Source organism: Rattus norvegicus, chromosome 14 (genome assembly GCF_021556685.1).
Source record: "Rattus norvegicus strain SHRSP/BbbUtx chromosome 14, alternate assembly SHRSP_T2T, whole genome shotgun sequence".
Taxonomy (NCBI): Eukaryota; Metazoa; Chordata; class Mammalia; order Rodentia; family Muridae; genus Rattus; species Rattus norvegicus.
Window position 1 is genome coordinate 8,751,943 of NC_141547.1, and position 19,797 is coordinate 8,771,739.

The window sequence follows — 19,797 nt, forward strand, 5'->3', positions numbered from 1 at the left end:
GAGTCTATGGGGCCATATCTAAATATAGTACAATGCAAAATACATTTAGTCCAACTTCCAGAGTCCTCAGAGTCTATAGCAGTCTCAACAATGTTAAAAGTTCAAAGGTCAAAGTCTCTCTGACATTCATCCAATCACTTACCTGTAATCCCCAAAGCAAGACAGGAAACCAACTCCAAACTCCAACTGGGCAAACTCCAAACTCTGCATCTCCATGGCTGATGTCAAAGTGGTCTTCAGCTCTCCAGCTCCTTTTTCATCTTTTTTGACTACAACAGACTTCTTTCTCCTGGGCTGGTACCACTCCCTATTAACAACTTTCCTCAGCAGATAGGCCATGGCTCTGCCATCTCAAACATCTTGGGGTCTCCAAAGCAAGCAACTTCAGTGATACAGCTTCTTGTTTCGGTGTCTGGGATCCACACATGATCTTCTGGGCTCCTTTAAAGGGCCGATGTCACTTCACCAGCCCTGCTATCTGTAGCACTCGAAGCTCAGGTTGACCCACTTCACTGCTGCTGCTGTCCTTGGTGATCAGCCTATGGTACTGGAATCTCCAATACGCTGGGGTCTTCTGCTGCAACTAGGCTTCACTAATAGCCTCTCGTAGGCTCTCTTCATGGTGCCAAGTCTCAACTCCTTTGCATGACCCCTTCAGTCCTGAGCCATCAACTGCAACGGAGGCTGCACCTTCATGAATGGCCTTCCATGGCCTCTCACAGTGCCAAACCTCAGCTGCTCTTCACGATGCCCTCATGCCTTCAAAATGAGTACTTCCTGGGTGACTCTTACACGTTACCAAGTACAGCTGCAGCATGAGGTATGACCTTGGCAATCTCTGGAACACAGTTTCTTTGTGCTCTCAGAAAACACTTCCCAGAAGATTTCACCTCAGTCATGCTGTCTCTTCTTAATCACCACTAATTTCTTAGCTCCAGAAGCCAGCACACACAGCAACAGAGATAAAACTAAAACCAATGTTTTTCTGTGTTGACCAAGCTGGATTTTGAAGTCTTGGGCTCCAACGAGCCTCTTGCATGAGCCTCCTCGGTAACAGTGACCACCTAAGCACAAATCACCCTAGTTTTATAAAAAGCAACTCATACATTTTATTTTTATTTTTATGTGTGTAGGTGTTTTGCCTGCATGCATGTCTGCGTCTGCTGCTCTTGGAGGCCAGGAGAGGACATCGGACCCTCTGATCCGCTGGAGTTACAGATGGCTGGGAGTGAGCCACTCTGTGTGTTCTAAGACCCAGTCCTCTGGAAGAGCAGCAAGTGCTCTTAACCACTGATCTATCCAGTCCCCTCTAAAGCAGTGTTTTAAAGGTAGCAAGAGATGCTGGAGGACTGGGAACAGAAATCAGAAAGAAACATGCCAGTGTATGCTCAACTGTACCAACTGTCCCTTGGGGAAACCATATGCCATTAAGACCCCTCCTGCAACCATAGTGGCCCGTGTGAACGCTGTACACCCAAGGTTGCTGCTGGTGGATAGCTCATCCCTAAAGCAGTGTTAGCTAATGGAAACGTATCCAGCCTTCAAAGCAAAGCAGACAGACAACACGAAAGCAGAAATGCCAAGCTTCTGTCCTGCAGTTGCCCTGGAGCATGTCCAGTTACCTCTGGCGCATGTCTCGTTCCATCGTTCCAGTTGTGAGCCTTCACGATGAGTCAGGGAAAGCCCCAAGGACACAACTCTGTGGGCAAGAAAAATACATCCCCTGATATCTAAAGTCAGCTTCCGAGTTAAGTTGTTTCGAAGCCCCTGTGTTAATTGTGACTCCTGCCAAGGTGCTTAGACGCCCACGTTTGACTGTCCACGTTTTGTCATCTTGACATAAACACCAACAAACTTGCTCATTTTTACTTTACTCTAATTCATTTTCTGTCAGACATCAGGGACCTGGGTGAAACAGAGGAGTATCACCCCAACCCCAGGCCGAAATGTCGAGTGGCATTCCTGGCTCCGTGTCTGGAACGGCCTTGATAATAGCTCAGCAGGTGAAGTTTCATGGCATTTCCTGATTTCCTGAAGCAGATGAAGAAACACTCATTGAAAAGGCAGGGCCACCTCCGAAACTTACAGAGAGGGGGGAGGGGTACTGAAAACACAGGGAACGTCCACCTTCAAATCACCAAAAATCTGAAGAAGACACCATAGTATTATAAAGCCCTTGTTACAGCATGTGTGACAGACATGGATGAACCATATAACTGTATGGTCCATGGCCCTTCAGAGAGAGTAACTAAATTACCCAAAGTGCTTTGATGGATAGAGTTAAAAGCTGTGACTCGTCTCTAAGGCAACTAGACACAGAACGGAAGCTTGACATTTCTGATATTGCATTGTGTCTGTCTGCTTTGCTTTGAAGGCTGGATAATTAGCTAATACAGCTTTAGAGATGAACTTTCTGTACCTTGTGTGTATGTCATTCACACGGGCCACTGTGGTTTCAAAGGGGCCTTGATGACATATGGTTCCCCTTCCAGACATGTTGTACAATTGAGCTCAAAGCAAGGTCATCTAATTTTGTTTCTGCACAGGGGTTAATAATACAATATTAGATTACCCTCATCAAAAATGCCTCTAACATGTAAACCCTACTTGCCCAAGGATGGAGAACTTCCTGGAATGCTGGGGACTGTTGTTCATGTGAGGTAACAAGCCACTTTTTTTCATGAACAAGGTTGGTTGCTCCAACTGCACAGGATGTGCTTGGTCACATGTAGGCAGGAAGTATGTCAGGATGTGTACTTGCTCCTGATTGGTCGAAGGCGGGAATATGAAGTCTTGTGCAGTTTGCTGTCACAAGCCCCTGTGTAATGTCATTTGCAATCATTCTCTGGGAATCCCAGGTATGGGCCTGGCCAGTGTCCACCATCCTGACCAGTATTTAATGAAGCCTGCTTTACACTTTGCTCAAAAATTGTAGTGCTGGTCTTACTCTCACCCCGTGGGATTAACATTTCCCCTTACTGCTTCGTATAACATTGTAGTGTCACAACATGGCGATGTATTTTTTAGGCAGCAATAGGGTCTAGTGAGGGTGTTTCCTCAGAACACTGTTGTGATGGTCTCAATGACATGCCCACATAGTCTAGATATCTGAATATTTAGTTTCCCGTTGGTGGCACTGCTTGGGGTAGGTTCAGGAGGTGTAGTCTTGCTGAGGGAAGTAGGTCACTGGGGTCAGGCTTTGAGAATTAAAAGACTTGAACCAACTTTAGTTTGCTCTCTGCATCTTGCTTGAGGGTCAGGCTGTCCTCAGCTTGCTGTTCCAGTCACCATGCCTGCCTGCTGCCAGCCTGCTGCCTGCCATGCTCCCTGCTGTGATGCTGATGGACTCCTCCCTCTCTCTCTCTCTCTCTCTCTCTCTCTCTCTCTCTCTCTCTCTCTCTGCAGAAGTGTAAACCCAAATAAACTGTCCCTTCTGTAAGGTTCCTTGGTCACGGTAGTTTATCACAGCAACAGAAAAGCAACTAATACTCAGCAGAAATGTCACCACACCCAAGGTCATCTGCTCCCTACTTATTCATATGCATTCAGGGAATGAGAGTTGGTGGAAGGAAATCATGTTTATTCAAGAGTTAGTATTCTGAGAAGATGAGGGACACTATCTCTCCCCTCAAACTTCCGTATTAGGGAACTCAGGTACTTGAAAATCCTTTCACAAGGAGGGAAAGGAGGTGCAGAGGTCAAAGGGCAGCAAATGTATGGCATGCCTGGTAGATCTTCAGCATCTAGGACTCTTGTCTTTATTCTCCTGTCACAATCAGCCCTGAAATCCTGTGGCTAGCTCATGTAATTCTTTAGATAAACATATTATCCTGAAAATGAAATGTCACAGAAATATATATAATGTATAATTATATATGACACATATGACATATACCACAGAAATGTCTATCTATTAAATATATACTCAATGTAGGTGCAGCTCTCCTGTAAGAAGCTCACACCTTTGCATTGGTATATTTATTTTTTCCCTGAGCATCTGTGTTAGCCTCTATGCTCAAAGATCTGTGTTTAAGAAGTCTTTTAAGAGGGGCTGGAGAGAAGGTTCAGTGGTTAAGAGCACTGACTACTCTTCCAGAGGTCCTGAGTTCAATTCCCAGCAACCACATGATGGCTCACAACCATCTGTAATGGAGATCTGATGCCCTCTTCTGGTGTGTCTGAAGACAGTGTACTTGCATACCTGAAATAAATAAATCTTAAAAGAAAAATGTCTTTTAACAAACTCTTCCTCTGTTTCATACTGTTATTCCGAAATTCCCTAGGGGGAAAGAGCACTCTACAAGCTATTAGTGGCCGCAGAGTGGAGCTGTGCCCTCTTCCTCGTTGCCACTGACAAGCCAATCGTGGCTATTACACAACAAAACCGGGACATGCAATTCTAACTCAGTTCAGGAGCACGCCACTTTGCCAACTTTCACTTACTTAAAAGCCATCATTTTTTATAATTGTGTATGTGCACAATTATAAAATACGTTAATTCCTCACCTTTCCACTTACTTTACTTATATCAAATGATCCACCACAATCTGAGCGTGCTTAACATGAAACTATCACAATGGTAAAAACCTATGTAGTCTTTAAACCGGACTCAGTTCATAATTTTCTAATTTCAAGCAAACAAACCATAGAACCAAATACACACAAACAGAAGAATACAACACGGCTGGAATACTAGAAGATAATCCCCAACCACCACTGGTTTATTGGTCTTCTACAAGTTCCAATAAAAGAAGGGCAGTGGAATACAGTTAGAAAACCCAAACGAGACATACCCGTGGTATTAAAATATTGCTAAGCGACTCTTGTTTACAACCATTAGCAGCCTTAAACTAACCATAAACAGAGTTTTCCATGCAAGCCACAAAAGGCATCTCAGCCAAATGGGTGAAATAAGGACCCTTCCTGGGCTAGAGGGCGCTCGCCTTCCCGCCAAGCGCCTCCCGGTGCGCAGGCGCAAATCCCGCCCACCTAGGCCCCGCCCTCATTCTCCAGCCTCCCGTCGGGCGCCGCGATAGTGGCTGTGGCGGTAGCGACTGAGGCGGCAGTATGGAGGGCGAGAGCACGTTGGGGGTGTTGTCTGGCTTCGTGCTTGGCGCGCTCACCTTCCAGCATCTCAACACTGACTCAGATACGGTGAGCCGGGCGCGGCTTCCGACCCCGCCGCCCCTGCCCGCAGTCCCGTTCGCCCGGCGGGTTCGCGGACTGGGTCGCCCTCCCCGCCTCTCATCCGGGTCCTTTTTATCTGCTCGCGCTTGGACGTGAAGGAAAGTTCCCGGGGCCCTCCGGCTCGGCGAGGAAAGTCGGGTAGCTTTCCTGCCTCACTACCCAGCCCTTTGCGAGGGATCCCGGTGCCGTTCCTACCTGCAGCGCGCGCCGCTAGACTGGGGAGGATAGATACTGCTGCCAGCCGGAGGGGGTTGGCCGGTTCTTGGGCTAACCTGGCTTGTGACTCTAAGATCCGGCTACTTCTGTGCTCCTTTCCGTTACAAACGCAGTTTGTCCAGGATCAGATGTGTAAAAGCATTTTTAAGCCTTTGCCTACTTTCGAAGCCAGTGAATGAAATTGAAAACAAGTTTTAAGCCTGTCTTTTAAAACTTAAGAGATTAAAAACTTACCGAAAAACGTTGAGTTCTGGCAGTAGCATCTCTAGTAAGTTCTTAGTAACATAATGAAAGAAACTAGGAACATCTAAAATGAGTTGGGAACTGCGCTAACATAGTGCCGAGAGTACCGTACTGAACAGTTGGAGTAACACTGCGAAGTGTTGGCTCCTTCGCTATAAGTGTCAGATCTGTCTGGCCTAAAGTTGCTTCTCAGCACAGTCCTAATGATACGGAGTGTACATGGTGTGCATTACATCAAAGCACCAAGAGAAACAGATGGCATCTTCGAATGCGCGTTGTGCTCACTGGGCAGCGCGTACTAGTGTCTCCACAGGAGGATAGTATACAAACTGAAGCACTTCATATTAAAAACGGACATGTGCATCTCTGGGACTTGTTTTAGATGTTCAGTGTGAATATAAGTAAGCTGTCCTAACTCTGTAGTTTATGAGATTAGCCCTTGTAAACTACATCTTGGTGTTAGACCCTCGTTTCTCAGATACTTTAACTATAGTTTGTTTGTTTGAAGATTCATTTATTTTTATTTTATGTGTATGTTACCTACTGAACATCTGTGGATCAGACATGTGGATCCACGTAGGCCGGAAGAGGGCATCACATCCCCTGGAACTTAATGGGAGATACAGATGTGGTCACTGAGAACAGAACCCTGTTCTTTTGCAAGAGCAGCCACTGCTCTTAATGACTGTATCGTCCCTCCAGCTCAACTAAAATTTTTAGAGTTGGTTTCTGAATAATTGTACTTTTCCTAGTTTTTAACACTGAGAGTATCAAAATCAAGAACATTTGCTATTACAGATTTGTACCCATTTGATTCTGTTAAAACACTGGGACATTCCTTTATGTTTTTTTGATTGATTATTTTGATGAAACGGAGGCAGGGCATTATAAATTAATTTTAGTGAATAGAAGAGTTCACTTGATCTTTAAATGCACCTAAAGCAATACCTGAGCCACTGAAATGAAAAAAAAAAAAAAAAAACAAATCTGCCTGTATTTTAAAAGAAAACAGGCACACAGTAGACCTCTTGGGAAGCAGATGCTGTAATTGAATTACCAATCTTTGTATTTTTTCATATTTTTAAGAGAGATTTAAATTTGAAAACATTGATCACTTTGGCATTCCATAGCTAAGAAGCCTCCACTGATGCCCAGAAATATGCGTAAAATCCAGATTTGGCTGCTCATTTGGAATATCTTGTGGGCTTTACTCCCTCTCTCCAAATGCCCACAGGAGCCTTGTGCTTCAAGACAAACTGCTCTCCTGGGCTCTTAAACACTCTCCACTTCTATGCTTGTGAATGCCTGCAGGGTGTGTCACCCTCTGCCTTCCCAAACTATTACCCAGCCCTTTAAAGGCAGTTCCATGCTGTCTCCCTCACACCTTTCCCAGTTAGCCATGTGCCACGACCTGTAACACTAGCATATAATATGGAACTTCTGGGAAACTATGCCGAGGAGACACAACACTGATCCCCCCAGTGCTTCATACTGCTGCTTGTGTTTACTCTCGTAGGAGGGTCTTCTCCTCGGTGAAATGAAAGGTGAAGCCAAGAATAGCATCACTGACTCACAGATGGACAGCGTTAAAGTCGTCTACACAATTGGTGAGTCACTTGGTTCTGTGTGGTTTTGGTAGTTTACGTGCTGAGTGTAAGCAGCATAAATGTTGTCACTTTTACAGTTTAGTTGTGGGGAATACACACGTGTCTAGACTTGTGTGTGTTTAAACTGTTAAAATATATACTTTAATGTTTTTGAAAGCACTACAAAAAAGAAAAAGGAAAAAAAAAGATCCCAGAAACCAAAAGCTTGGGTGCAGTGGTACACGCTTAAGAAGTGGAGGCAGGAGGATCAGGAGGTGAGCTCTGCACTTTGGCCCTGTAACACACGGAGTTGCAGGTGGACTTCAGGTTGGACGTGTCCCTGCCTCTCCGGAGAGTCACTTGCTTTCCGAGTAAGAGTGGTCTGTCTAAGGGGTGTGTCTCAACAGGGAATGAGTACTGCATAGTGAAGCTCCAGTGTGAGGTAAAAGTTCCTCATTGTGGTGGGCAAGCAATTAATATACTCATAACTAGAACTCCTTTTTCTTCTAGACATTCAGAAATATATTCCATGCTACCGGCTTTTTAGGTAAGTAATAGTATTAGTAAAAACAAGTAAATTATCTGTTATGAAAATTGTTTGCAAGTTAAATAATTTTAAAAACTAACAGTATCTTAATAACCAGGCATGGTAACTTAGTGTCTTGGTTACATGAAAGGGTTTTTTTCCAATACCCAGAGTGCACTAGTCCATGTCAACTGCACCTGCATTTCTTCACTAGTTACTACCTTATTAGTATTACCTTTAGCTGATTTCCACTGCCTCTGAAAAACCAGTTTTCTTTGAGAATTGCTTTTTCTTCTCACACACAATCTTTTCGTTGCATATTATAAATTCATGGCCAACATCTGTTCTGTTACTAACAGTCACCAAGCAAACAGATGGTGTCATTTTAAAGACTGTTTTATGATTTACATCAGCCACACAAGAAAAACAATCACTGTCGTATGTACACTCACACACTGTATACATGTCTAAGATGGTCTGAGTCACAGGGCATACATGTGGGGGACAAGGGTATGACAAACAGCCTGGTGTGTTCTTAAACGGAGGGCAGGATGTGTCCGTCTTCTTCTAGCCTATACTACACACTGGACATGCAGATGTATTCATGAATGAGGGGCTCCTACTGGAACCTCCTAAGAAGGACGTCTTAGGGCTTCCGGACCAGCAAAGGATGAAGAGACAATAAAAAGTGAACCTGAATTTCTGGGCACCTACATTAAGAGTCAGGCTAGGGGTTGGGGATTTAGCTCAGTGGTAGAGCGCTTACCTAGGAAGCACAAGGCCCTGGGTTCAGTCCCCAGCTCCGAAAAAATGAACAAAAAAAAAAAAAAAAAAAAAGTCAGGCTAATCTAGTAGTCCCTGAGCTGCAGAAACCACCTGATCACTAATGTCTGGGCCTTGTCAGTTCTGAAGGTAAAGAGGACATAAGGAGAGCTATCTGGAAATACGTCTCACTCATAAAGTTGCTCTACGCTTCGTCTTCAGTTAGAACCAGAATAATAAGCTGAAGTTCAAAATTTAATGGAAACCACAGAAGTACTTAGTGTAGTGATTCTCAATCTGTGGGTAGCAACCCCCTTAGGGGGTGGCTGGAATGATCCTTTTACATGGGTCACCTAACACCATTAGAAAACACAAATATTTATGTTATGATTCATAACAGTAGCAAAATTATAGTTATGAAATAGCAATGGAAATAATTTTATGTTTGTGGGTCATTACTACATGAAGAACTAAATTAAAGGGTGCAGGCTTAGGAAGGTTGAGAACTACTAACTTAATGGTAGGACAAAACACAAGAAATGGGATTCCTTTTTGTTGGTTTGTGTTGGGTTGGAAGGTGGGAATGCACCCTGGGCGTGTATGCTAAGTAAGTTTCTGCCAAGTCATAGCCCAGACTCTAGTATTTCTAACAACCCATCATGCTGGTCTGTCCCCCCTTACAAATAACATAGGTGAATATATTTAAAATGAAGTCTTCTGATGATATCTCTTGAAGTCCAAGTTAGATACGTGTTAATGCAGTTTTATTGGACAGCCCTACAAGGGTTGTGAAAATAGAACCCTGCGAGCTGTTTTTATACAGCCCTTCATCTAACAATATCATAGGGGAGTGAGAGAAAGAATATACGGTAGAAAGCAAGCAGCGATGGGTGGAGAAGCTTGAACTGTTCCTGCTGGCTGTTTACAGATAAGTTGTACCACTCTGCACTAACTACACTGCTTCTCAGACTTTCCAACCGAATACACTGGTTTGTTCATCTCAGAAGTCTATCTTGAAACCCAAAACTTAGTAACTTAAAAATTAGCACATAGGGGTTGGGGATTTAACTCAGGGGTAGAGCGCAAAGGCCCTGGGTTCGGTCCCCAGCTCCGAAAAAAAAGAAGAAAAAAAAATAGCACATAAATATGAGTTCTTGTTTTGGTTTTTGGTATTTGAAGACAGAGTTTCTCTGTGTAGCCCTGGCTGTCCTGGGATTTGCCTTTTTTAGACCAGACTGTCCTCGAACTCACAGAAACCCTTGTGCCCCCTGTGTGCTGGGATTAAAGGCTTGTGCCAACATGCTTGGCCTTTAAGTATGAATTCTTTACAGCATATCCTTATGGGGAGTTAGGTGACAACAGGGCTCTGATTGTAGCCCAGGCTGTCCTAAACTCCCAAACTCTTCTGTCTCAGTCTTTCTTTCAGGTGTCACCACACCTGGATTATTGTGTTTCCATATAAAACTATAGAAGCCTGGCATAAATCCGTGTTCTCATGTGTTCATACATTAGCCTATGCGTGCATACCCCACGGTTCTTACTACCTTAGGCACCAGGTTGAAATGCTTAGAAATGAGCAGTGCTAAAGAATACAGCAATAAAATTATTATTATTATTATTATTATTATTATTATTATTATTATTATTATTATTATTAATGTTGTCTTCTCACCCCTTCTTCTCTGTTACCCTTCTCTTGGGATTGAACCCAGGAGCTGGGCATTGGTTTCTGGACCTGTCACAATTTCAGTCTTTATCGAAGTCACAAATATCATAGCAGATGTCTTTCAATGAACCCAGCTACCACTCAGCCCATTAAAGCAATTTTAATGGGGACTATTTTTTTCTTGTGGTACTGAAATTGAACCAAGGGCTTTACTTATGCTAGGTAAGCACTCGACCTAGGTAAGCTAGGTAAGCTGTAATCCCAGGTATTTGTTTGAGACATTGTCTTACTAAGTTGTTGGTTGGCCTTAAACTCACTCTTGTAGCCTAGGCAGGTCTTGAATTTGAGATCCTTAACCTGTTTAGTATTTCAGCATTATAAAAAGGAGCATTATCTCCTCAATGCCAAAGAGAGGGACTAGGGCTGAGGGGGAGGCTCCACTGTTGTACTTCCTGTAGGACTGAAGACCTGAGTGGGGCTCCAGGGTCAAGTGATAAGGTCGTGACTGATGAAGGAAAGCGACATCACCTTCTGGCTCTCCTGTGCGTGTGCACCTGATTACACAAGTGCTCACACCCATGTGCACACACAGACTACACCCACACAGGGAAGGGACTATCACTGGAGTCTCTCACAGGAAGAGAAAGCAAAACTAGAAGTAAATGTTTAATGCCATTTAGAGTTACTCTGTCTATATCTGAGATAATCCAGTTACAAAAACACTGGACTAAATCAGATTTATCCCCCCTTCCCAATCTCCCCAAATACCCTGAACAGACAGCTTTGGAATCAGCAATGAAACGTCCTTTCCTTACTGCTCTTCACCACTCATGTATTCTGTCATAGGTCATCAGGACGTCAACTGAATTGTGAACGAGAAAAATGAATGGTCTGATTCCTGTATTAATGAACACTTTTCTGTTCTGTTTTAGTTTTAAAATGTAATAGGCAAACTCATACCTGGAAGTTTTTCTGTTCTTTTTTGTTGTCATTGCCTATGGACATAATGCTTCTACCTTTAAGTGTTGATTTTTAAGTTCTCTCTACTATTATTGGCGCTCACAGGATGAGCGAGTGGAAGTGCATTTTGGTTGCACAGTACAGCTTAGGAGTGACTAATGTTAAAGTGCTAATAAAACTGTTCAGATTTTTATCTTATTTGAAAACCCTTTAATTTTGATTTTTATTTTTACAGCTTTTATAATTCTTTAGGTGAAGTAAATGAACACGCACTGAAGAAAATTCTTTCAAATGTCAAAAAGGTATTACCCTTTCTTTGTTAGTATTATTTGCACTATTTTGTGATCCTAAAAACAGTACTTTTACAGAACATTTAAGCAGTACTAATGGCATTCATTATAGCATGTAAGAAAAGACTTATTCTTCCCAGAAATGCAGGCAGTGCGTCTCTAAAAGCAAAACTACTCATTAAAAGTATCCATCGTGGGGCTAGAAAGAATGCTGAGTGGTTAAGAGCACTGGTTTCCTCTTGCCCTTGCTCTCCCTCTCTCACCCTTCCCCTCTTCCCCTGTCCCTTCTCTTCCCATTCCCCTCCCCCCCTCTCTTCATGTGCTTATGGCTGGTCTCTACTCTACTCCTCTCCTTCTCTACTCTCCTCTCCTCTCCCTTGTCTCATCCTTTCATTAAACCACGTGGAACCAAAAAAAAAAAAAGAGCATCGGCTGCTCTTCCAGGACTTGGGTTTGGTTCCCACATGGTAGCTCACAACTGGATACAAATCCAGTCCCAGGGGCTACAGTGCTTTCTTCTGTCCTCTGTGGAGACATACACAGTAGTACACGCACATAGTACACAGACAGACAGACAGACAAGCAGGCAAAGCATACATAGAAAATAAAATGGGAAAAATATTGTATTACTATGATTTACACTGACGTCTGGCTGATTGCTTAACCACAGCCTTTTCCAGTCTGATTTATTCTAGGGTTAGTCCGTTTCTGTTATTGTCACATGGCTGAATTTTATTACTAGTGTTATTATTTATTATCTTAGATGCTGAATTTAAGTAGCTGGGACTTGAGGTGTACGTCACAGACCCTGGCTTGGCAGTTACTCTTTTATATAAATGTAGTTTCCTATGTTGCAGTTACATTTAAACCCTCCATATAATTTGTGTTCAAAAAAAAGTTACCAAACATTAAGAATCCCACCCCCAATCTAAGCTTCTTTTGAGGTATGCATTTTTGTCTTTAAAATTGTATATGTCTGAGAATAAAAGGAAATTTCAGGAAAAGTTTCAGTCACTTGGGATGGCAACACACATCTGATTTTAGAATGGAAATAGATCTAGATGTAATCCCAGGTATATAGGAAGCTAAGACGGATGGATTGGATGGATTTCAAGTCTGAGGCCTGCCTAGGCAACCCAGTGAGATCCTGACACTTGCAGGCAAAAAAAGGGGGGGGGGGGGCTATGACGTTGCTCTGGTGCCCGGCTGCCTTGCATAAAGGCTCTGGGTGCAGTTTTCTAGCACTGAAGCACAAGGCCTGACACCTGAGCTCAGTCTGTGGAAACCATCTAGGGGAGGGGGAGAATGAGTCCTGTTTGCTGTCCTCTGACCTCCCATGAGTAAAGCACTCAAACATACCTGCATATATGCATAAATACACACATACACATGTAAGTATCTTAAAAGAAAATGGGTGGACTTAAAAAATTATATTTGGAACCAACAAGATGGCTTAATGGGAAAATGTGCTGGCTTTGAAGCCATGACCTGAGTTTAATCCTGTGGATGAACAGGATGCAGAGGAGAGAAATGACTTCACAAGGTGTCCTCTGACCACCATACCTCACCTCCACATGCTCCAGAGCATGCCACATGTGCACACGGCACATGCACAAACAGTTAATGTCATTTACTCTCAATTAGATTATTTAGGAAGTATATCTGTGGGGACAGTTTTCTTCAAAAAGAGTGTTTTGTTTTTGAAATAACCTCACCATGTAGCCCACTTGGTCTCTGAGCTTGTTATTCTCTTCTGTATTCCAAGAGCTGAGATTACAGGTACAAGAGCCATTTCTAATTTCTTGGCTTTAATGTACAAATAAATATATGGTAGGGTTTTTGTTATAATTACTATCAGTAATGAGAATTATTTTTGTTTGAGTTTATTGATGTTAATCATGAATTTGTTGGAACCCCAGTCTTCATGAATGCTACATAAGCATTTTACCACTGAGCCACACCCCAGTTCATAGTGATCTAACACCAGCCACACTTGCTGCCTAGGAATCCCGAGAAATGCCGATGCTGTTACTGCTCATAGTAGGGAGTCGCTCCCGAAACCATACTCAGGTCTGTGTGAGCACTCGGTTTGTTAAATGTTAAAGTATGTACGCTAAGATAACTTGAAAAGCTTTGTAATTGGGTCTGTTTCTGATTTATATAACTGAAGTTTACCAACAGTTAGAAAAGCCATTTTAAGACAGGTGGGGTTTGATGCCTTTGATCCCAGCACTAGGGAAGCAGAGGCAGGTGGATGTGAGCTTGAGGCCAGCCTGGTCTACAGATGAAGTTCCAGGACAGCCAGGACTACAGAGAAAGGCACTGGCACACGTTTTTGTTTAGTCTTGTTGTGTCCCCAGGCTACACCAGTGTTCTGGAGCCACTGGGTCACTGGGTAAACGGCAGCTACTGCTTCAAGACCATTAATTTTTCCTGTATTCTCTTCAGACTGTGGTGGGTTGGTATAAATTCCGTCGTCACTCGGATCAGATAATGACATTTAGAGAGCAGTTGCTCCACAGAAACTTACAGACGCATCTTTCAAGCCCAGAGCTTGTTTTTCTGTTGTTAACACCAAGTATAACAACAGAGAGCTGCTGCACTCACTGCCTGGAACACGGCCTGTACAAACCTCAAAGTGGGTAAGTAGTGGCTGGCCCGGCTGTTTTCAGTAGAGCTGTCAGAGCGCTTTGTAGCCCTGAGTGTCTCCATACAGTGCTGCACTGCGCGTCATAATAATGGGAAGTAAACCTTACTCCTGTGCCTATGGACTGCTCTAGACACAGACCCCTCAGTCTGATGGCTGGCTTACTGCAGTAAGTCCAGGCACTTCCCTTGGGTGTACTCATAGTCTCCTTGAATCTAAGAGTTAAGTTAAGAGAGTACTGCCAACTGAAGTTAATTATATTGCTTATGTTGCTTATGGTAGATAACATAAATCTCAACATAATACCTGAAAGGTGGAATTTCTCTTACTTCCAACACTAGGACTAGATGGAACTAGACATTTTGGAATGTTTGCATATGCTTACTGAAATATGTTGGGATTGGGACAGGCTCAAGTCTAAACAAAAGTAAATATATATATATATCTCCTATAAATATAACCTGGTCAATTTTTTTTTTAACAATATTGCTTTTTTTTGAGTCAGTGTAGCCTAGGCTGGCCCTGAACTTGAGGTCTTACCACCTGAGTCTCTCTAGTGCTAGGATTAGATAATGGGTTATCATACAAAGCTTAGAACATACACTGGTACAGGCCTGGCACATGAAGGTCAGATGGGAAATCTTCCCTTTGTTTTTACTGTCTCCTTGAGACCACTGAGCTGGATAAGGAATTGACAGATTGGCTCGTCTGGCATTGAACTCTCAATCTTCCTGTGTTAGCCTTTCAAGAAATTATTTTGTGTGACAGTGTTCAGAAGTTTTCACATTTTAAGCTGTGTGTGGTGGTGCACTTACATCCCAGGAAGTAGAAGCAGGAGAGTTTCGAATTTGAGGTCAGTTTAGGTCACATGATAAGACCCTATCTCAGAGTCCAAGGTTTTGGACCAGGGATGCTGAACGTATTTGTTGTGCCCTTTTGGTGGGTGAGGACACAGTGCAGGGTCACACGCAGGCAAGAGTCCCTGCGGAGCTTCATCTCCAGCAAAGCTCCTTTTCCTCCCCCACTTCCTTTCAGGGTCTCGGATAAGTATGGCAGTGCATTCCTGTAATCCTTGTGCTTGGGCGAGTGCAGGATTGTGAGTTCAAGGTTACGCTCAGCTGTACAGAGCTTGAAATTAGGTTGGACTAAAAAAAATTTTAAAAAAAGAAAAAGGACTGGTGACATTGCTCAGCTGGTAAAAAGCTTTGTCCCTCAAGCCTAAAGACCTGAGTTCCATCCCTAGAACCTTCATTGGAAGAAAAGAACCAACTTGTGACATTGTCTACCAACACTAAAACATTGAAAACGTACACACAGTATAATAAAGGTTTCCCCAGTGTTGCTTGTCATGGCCTTTCAACTGTTCTCCTCAGCCCCTGGGGTAGCTTTACTTCCTTACTTCACATGCCCATGGCAGGAGAGATAGCCATTAACCTATCTTCACACAATCTTATGCTATGTACTTCTTGGTTTTGTTTGCTTTTGAGACGGGGTTTCTCAACAGCTCTGGCTGTCCTAGAAACTTTCTTTGTAGATCAGGTTAGCCTCAAATTTGACCTGCTTCTGCCTCCTGAGTGACATCTTTTAAAGGCTAGTTGCTTCAGGAGCTAGAGATGGGTCAGCAATTAAGAGCACTGGCTGCTCTTCCAGAGGATTCCCAGTACTCATTCAACAGCTCACAACCATCTGAGCTCCAGTTTCAGGGAGATGTGACACTCTTTTTGGCCTGTGAGGGCACTAATGGTGCACAGACATACATACGTGCAGGTAAAACACCCATATGCATAAAGTAACAAAAATTAAACAAAACTAGCTGCTTTGATTTGGCTCATCTGGGTAGATTCTATATTGCTAAATAACGAGGTGGGGAGTATTTTAATGCTGTTAGAGTGGCCGTGCTGATGGCAGATGTTGTCCTTTTATTTTAAATGTTTTTTCATCAGGCTTTTTCATAAGGTACCTTTGGTGGTTACCAATCTGGGAATGTCTGATCAACTGGGTTATAAAACAGAGTCTGTTTCCTGTACGTCCACTGTCTTTAGCAGAGCTGTGAGGACATACAGGTAAGACTTACTCACGGGCAATAAAGGCCAAACGAACCCACACGTAACTGGGAATATTTTCACCTCCACGCTTCCACTTAGACTTGTCTGCTTAAAGCTCTGAATATTTACTGAAGGAAATCATTTTCTTACAGTTCTCAATTTTTTAATGAAGATGGATCATTAAAGGAAGTACGTAAGATAAATGAAATGTATGCTGCTATACAAGAAGAATTAAAGGTAGGTTAACAGAAAGCACATAGGGACCACTTCAGAGCTCACATCTACAGATGGCTCTGAATTGTTTCATAGAAACATTGGCATTTGTGGGGCTGGAGAGATGGCTCAGCAGTAAGAGCACTGGCTGCTCTTCCAGAGGTCCTGAGTTCAGTTCCCAGCACCTACATGGCAGTTAACAAATGTTTGTAATTCCAGTTCCAGGGGATCTGACACCCTCACACGACAGAAAGATAGGTAAAACACCAATGCACACAAGATAAATAGAGAAATTGTAAAAGAAAAATTGGCATTTGTTGGGTGTGTATTACATTCTTCCATAAGAGCTATACAAGACTGACTTTGTTCTCATTATTCACGGCTATATTTTCTCTTTCTTCTTGTTTGAAAAATGGTCTCATTGGAGCTCTGGCTGTCCTGGAACTTGCTGGGTAGGCTGAGCTGACTTTGGACTCAGAGATTCTCCTGTCCCTGCCCCCCAAATGCTAGGATTAAAGGCATTTGCCACCAGGCCCAGCCGCATCGTCTCTTTGTAAAATGAAGGGGGAGCAGACATTTAGAAGCACAGTCATCTCTACAGCACTAGAGTTTGTCTTACTGTTTCAGTGTAGCTCACTGTAGAGAAGATGAATCCTAGCTGCAAGACAGTTATTGGGCCAGTATAAAATAAAGGGGACAGGATTGAGGACGAGTGGAATCTGGCCCGAGAGCTGGAGAGCTGTACCATCTAAGAAAGCCGAGCATAGCCTTGACTCATAATCCTGCCCTCACCTAAGCACAGGGATTACAGAAACGTGCCACTGGGACCCTTTCTTTATTCATTTATGATTTGTGTATGTGCCATGCTGTCTGCGTGTACACCTGTGTGCCAGCAGAGGGCATCAGAGCTCTTTATAGATGGTCATGAGCCACCGTGTGGTTGCCGGGAGTTGAGAACTTCAGGCCTCTGGAAGAGCAGTCAGTGCTCTTGGCCACTGAGCCCTCTCACCAGCCCCTGAGATGCTTTCTTAAGGGAAGGGTTAAAAAGGTCACATCCTTAATTGGACAAAGTGGCCCAAAGTTGTTCCATGGGCATGGACTACGTTCCTCACTGGGCCTCAGCCCCTGGGGAGCTGCCCTGTGAAGCTGTGCACGCAGCTCGGTTGGTGCAGTGCTTGCCTAGCGTTCACAGGGCGCTGAACCCAGCACACAACAGTGGTGGTGCACACTGCAGCCCTGGGGAGCTGAGGCAGGAGCTTAAGGTTATCCTTGGCTGCATAGGAAGTCGGAGGCCAGCCTGGGAGACACAAGGATTTCTCTAGTAAGTTGAAAACTCATGAGTCCAAACTGGGAATATCAGTCAGCATCCTCAGTTGAATATCTAAAAATCTATTTTCATGGTAACCAGTCTTTCATGATTCCCTTAAAACAGTCACCTTTGTCTGTCTTATTTTAGTTGTTTGGTTTTGTGTTGTTTCTTGGTGTTGTGACACAGGCTCTGTAGCCCAGGTTGGCCTTGAACCCTGCTCTAGAGGATAACCTTTAACTGCTAATCCTGCCCTGCATCCTAAATCTCAGTTCTGTTTGGGGTGGACATGGGGACTTGAGGCTGTGCTGTGTCACTGAGCTCTGTCCTCAGCCCAGGGTATATATTTTATTTCAAAACAAATTTTATCTGATTTCTATAATCAACAAAATATCCGGTATATAAATCCAGAAATAAATGGAAAATTAACACATCCAAAAAGCATGTTAGTGTCTACAAAGCAACAAAATTGTTATTAGGGTCTTCCAAAAATAATTCCAAATTAAAAAGTAAATGGTATTTTACATTTTATACCACTTCTCAGTGGTATTATATTGTGAGCCTAGATTCCCATTAGTATGAAACGTGCAATTTTTTTAATCTGTGCCCTTACTGTATTTTGTAGACTATATGCCAAAAAGTTGAACAAAGTGAACGAGAAGTAGAGAAACTATTGATGGATGTAAACCGATTAAAAGAAGTTAGAAAAAAACAGCAAGCACAGGCTAAAGGAGCAGGTAAGCAGCAGATGGACACACAGACTGTCTTTCCTCTGCTCTGGCTCAGTGGACAAGCCGGCTGCCCTAACTGATGTCCTGACGTACTGGGATTATGAGTGGTGACTACACTGTGCCCTTAGGTCTTCCCAGAACAGGGCACTGTAGTGGCCGTGCTGTGTTTGATAAAAAAGTGTACGGCTGACATAGAATAGTACGACACATGAATAGAGAGTTGGTGTTATGTCATTCTTATTCTGAGTATTCTGTCTGTTGGAATCGATTTTTACGTTGCTGATACAGCTAATTATCAAAGATTGTGAAGCAAGTGCGTGTTAAGCTCTTTCTTATTTCCTTTAGGAGAGAAGAGCCAAAACCATCCCCAGGAGAACATTCTCCTCTGCCAAGCTTTACGAACATTCTTTCCAGAGTCTCAAGTTCTTCACTCTTGCGTTATTTCTTTGAAAAATAGACATATTTCTCACAGTGGGTGTAACACTGACCACCATCTTGATGCGGTGGATAAGCTAACCTTAATGGTGGAGTACGTTTACAGCCCTGAAGCTAGTCCAGCACCTGCAGCCCCACTGAGCAAACGTAAAGCTCTAGACACACAAGATCAGTGGCCTGCGAAGAGACCACGGCTGCTAGAGTCAGAAAGCAGACCTGGGCCAGCATTTCGAGGCAGTCACCAGGACAAAGCCTCCTCAAGCAGCCTCGATATAGACACAGAGGTGGGGAGCCCGGAAGATGATACTGACTACCCTCGCTCTCCCACATTTTGATTCTTTGTAGAGGACATTTTTTACTAGACTGGAGTTTAGGGCACTTATTTTTACTCTTTGCTTCCTGGAGTAATAGAGTTCATGCTTTTACTCTATTCAGCTGTTTGTAATACATGGATATTTTTACTGTTCAACTGCTTATAATATATAGGTAAGTTAATATTTTATAAAGTATCTTAAAAATTCTTTATCTATGTATGTGTGTGTATATATATAGTTATATTTACATATATAAACTTAGGGTGTGGGAATTATGAATGGTAGGCAACTTCTTTACCACTGAGCTATATAGTCCAGATGTGTTTGTTTATTTGTTTTTGGGTTGTTTTTTTTGGTTTAGCTTGGGTGTTTGGTTTTTGTGGGAGTTTTTTTTGGGGGGGTGGCATTGGGACAGGGTCTCTCTATGTAGCTCTGGCTGTTCTAACCTCACACATATCTACCTGCCTCTGCCTCCCAAGTCCTGAGACTAATGCTGTGTGCTACCGTGTCCAGCCAGCTAAGATTTTATTTCAAAACCACAAACCTCCTAGCTCTCCCCGCCCCAGCCCTGGAATTGTTGAGGGAAAGACATAAATACGTGCATTCTTTTCAACTAGAACATTCTTCAAGTTGGGAAAAGAGACACTAGGCTTATTCACCACCTGGAAAG

The 19,797-nt window shown here is 43.2% G+C and overlaps 1 protein-coding gene across 4 annotated transcripts; it reads left to right on the top strand.

Moving 5' to 3' along the window:
- The first annotated feature begins 5,018 nt into the window (after nucleotides 1-5,018).
- Abraxas1 (abraxas 1, BRCA1 A complex subunit) lies at nucleotides 5,019-19,338 on the top strand. 4 transcript variants are annotated; one of them, NM_001009633.1, is given in 9 exon segments: nucleotides 5,019-5,154; nucleotides 7,163-7,253; nucleotides 7,743-7,779; nucleotides 11,382-11,448; nucleotides 13,885-14,078; nucleotides 16,027-16,146; nucleotides 16,281-16,365; nucleotides 18,273-18,384; nucleotides 18,724-19,333. In NM_001009633.1, coding segments are annotated over 9 exon segments (1,218 nt in total). In that variant the 5' UTR covers nucleotides 5,019-5,067; the 3' UTR covers nucleotides 19,149-19,333.
- Nucleotides 19,339-19,797: the final 459 nt, after the last annotated feature.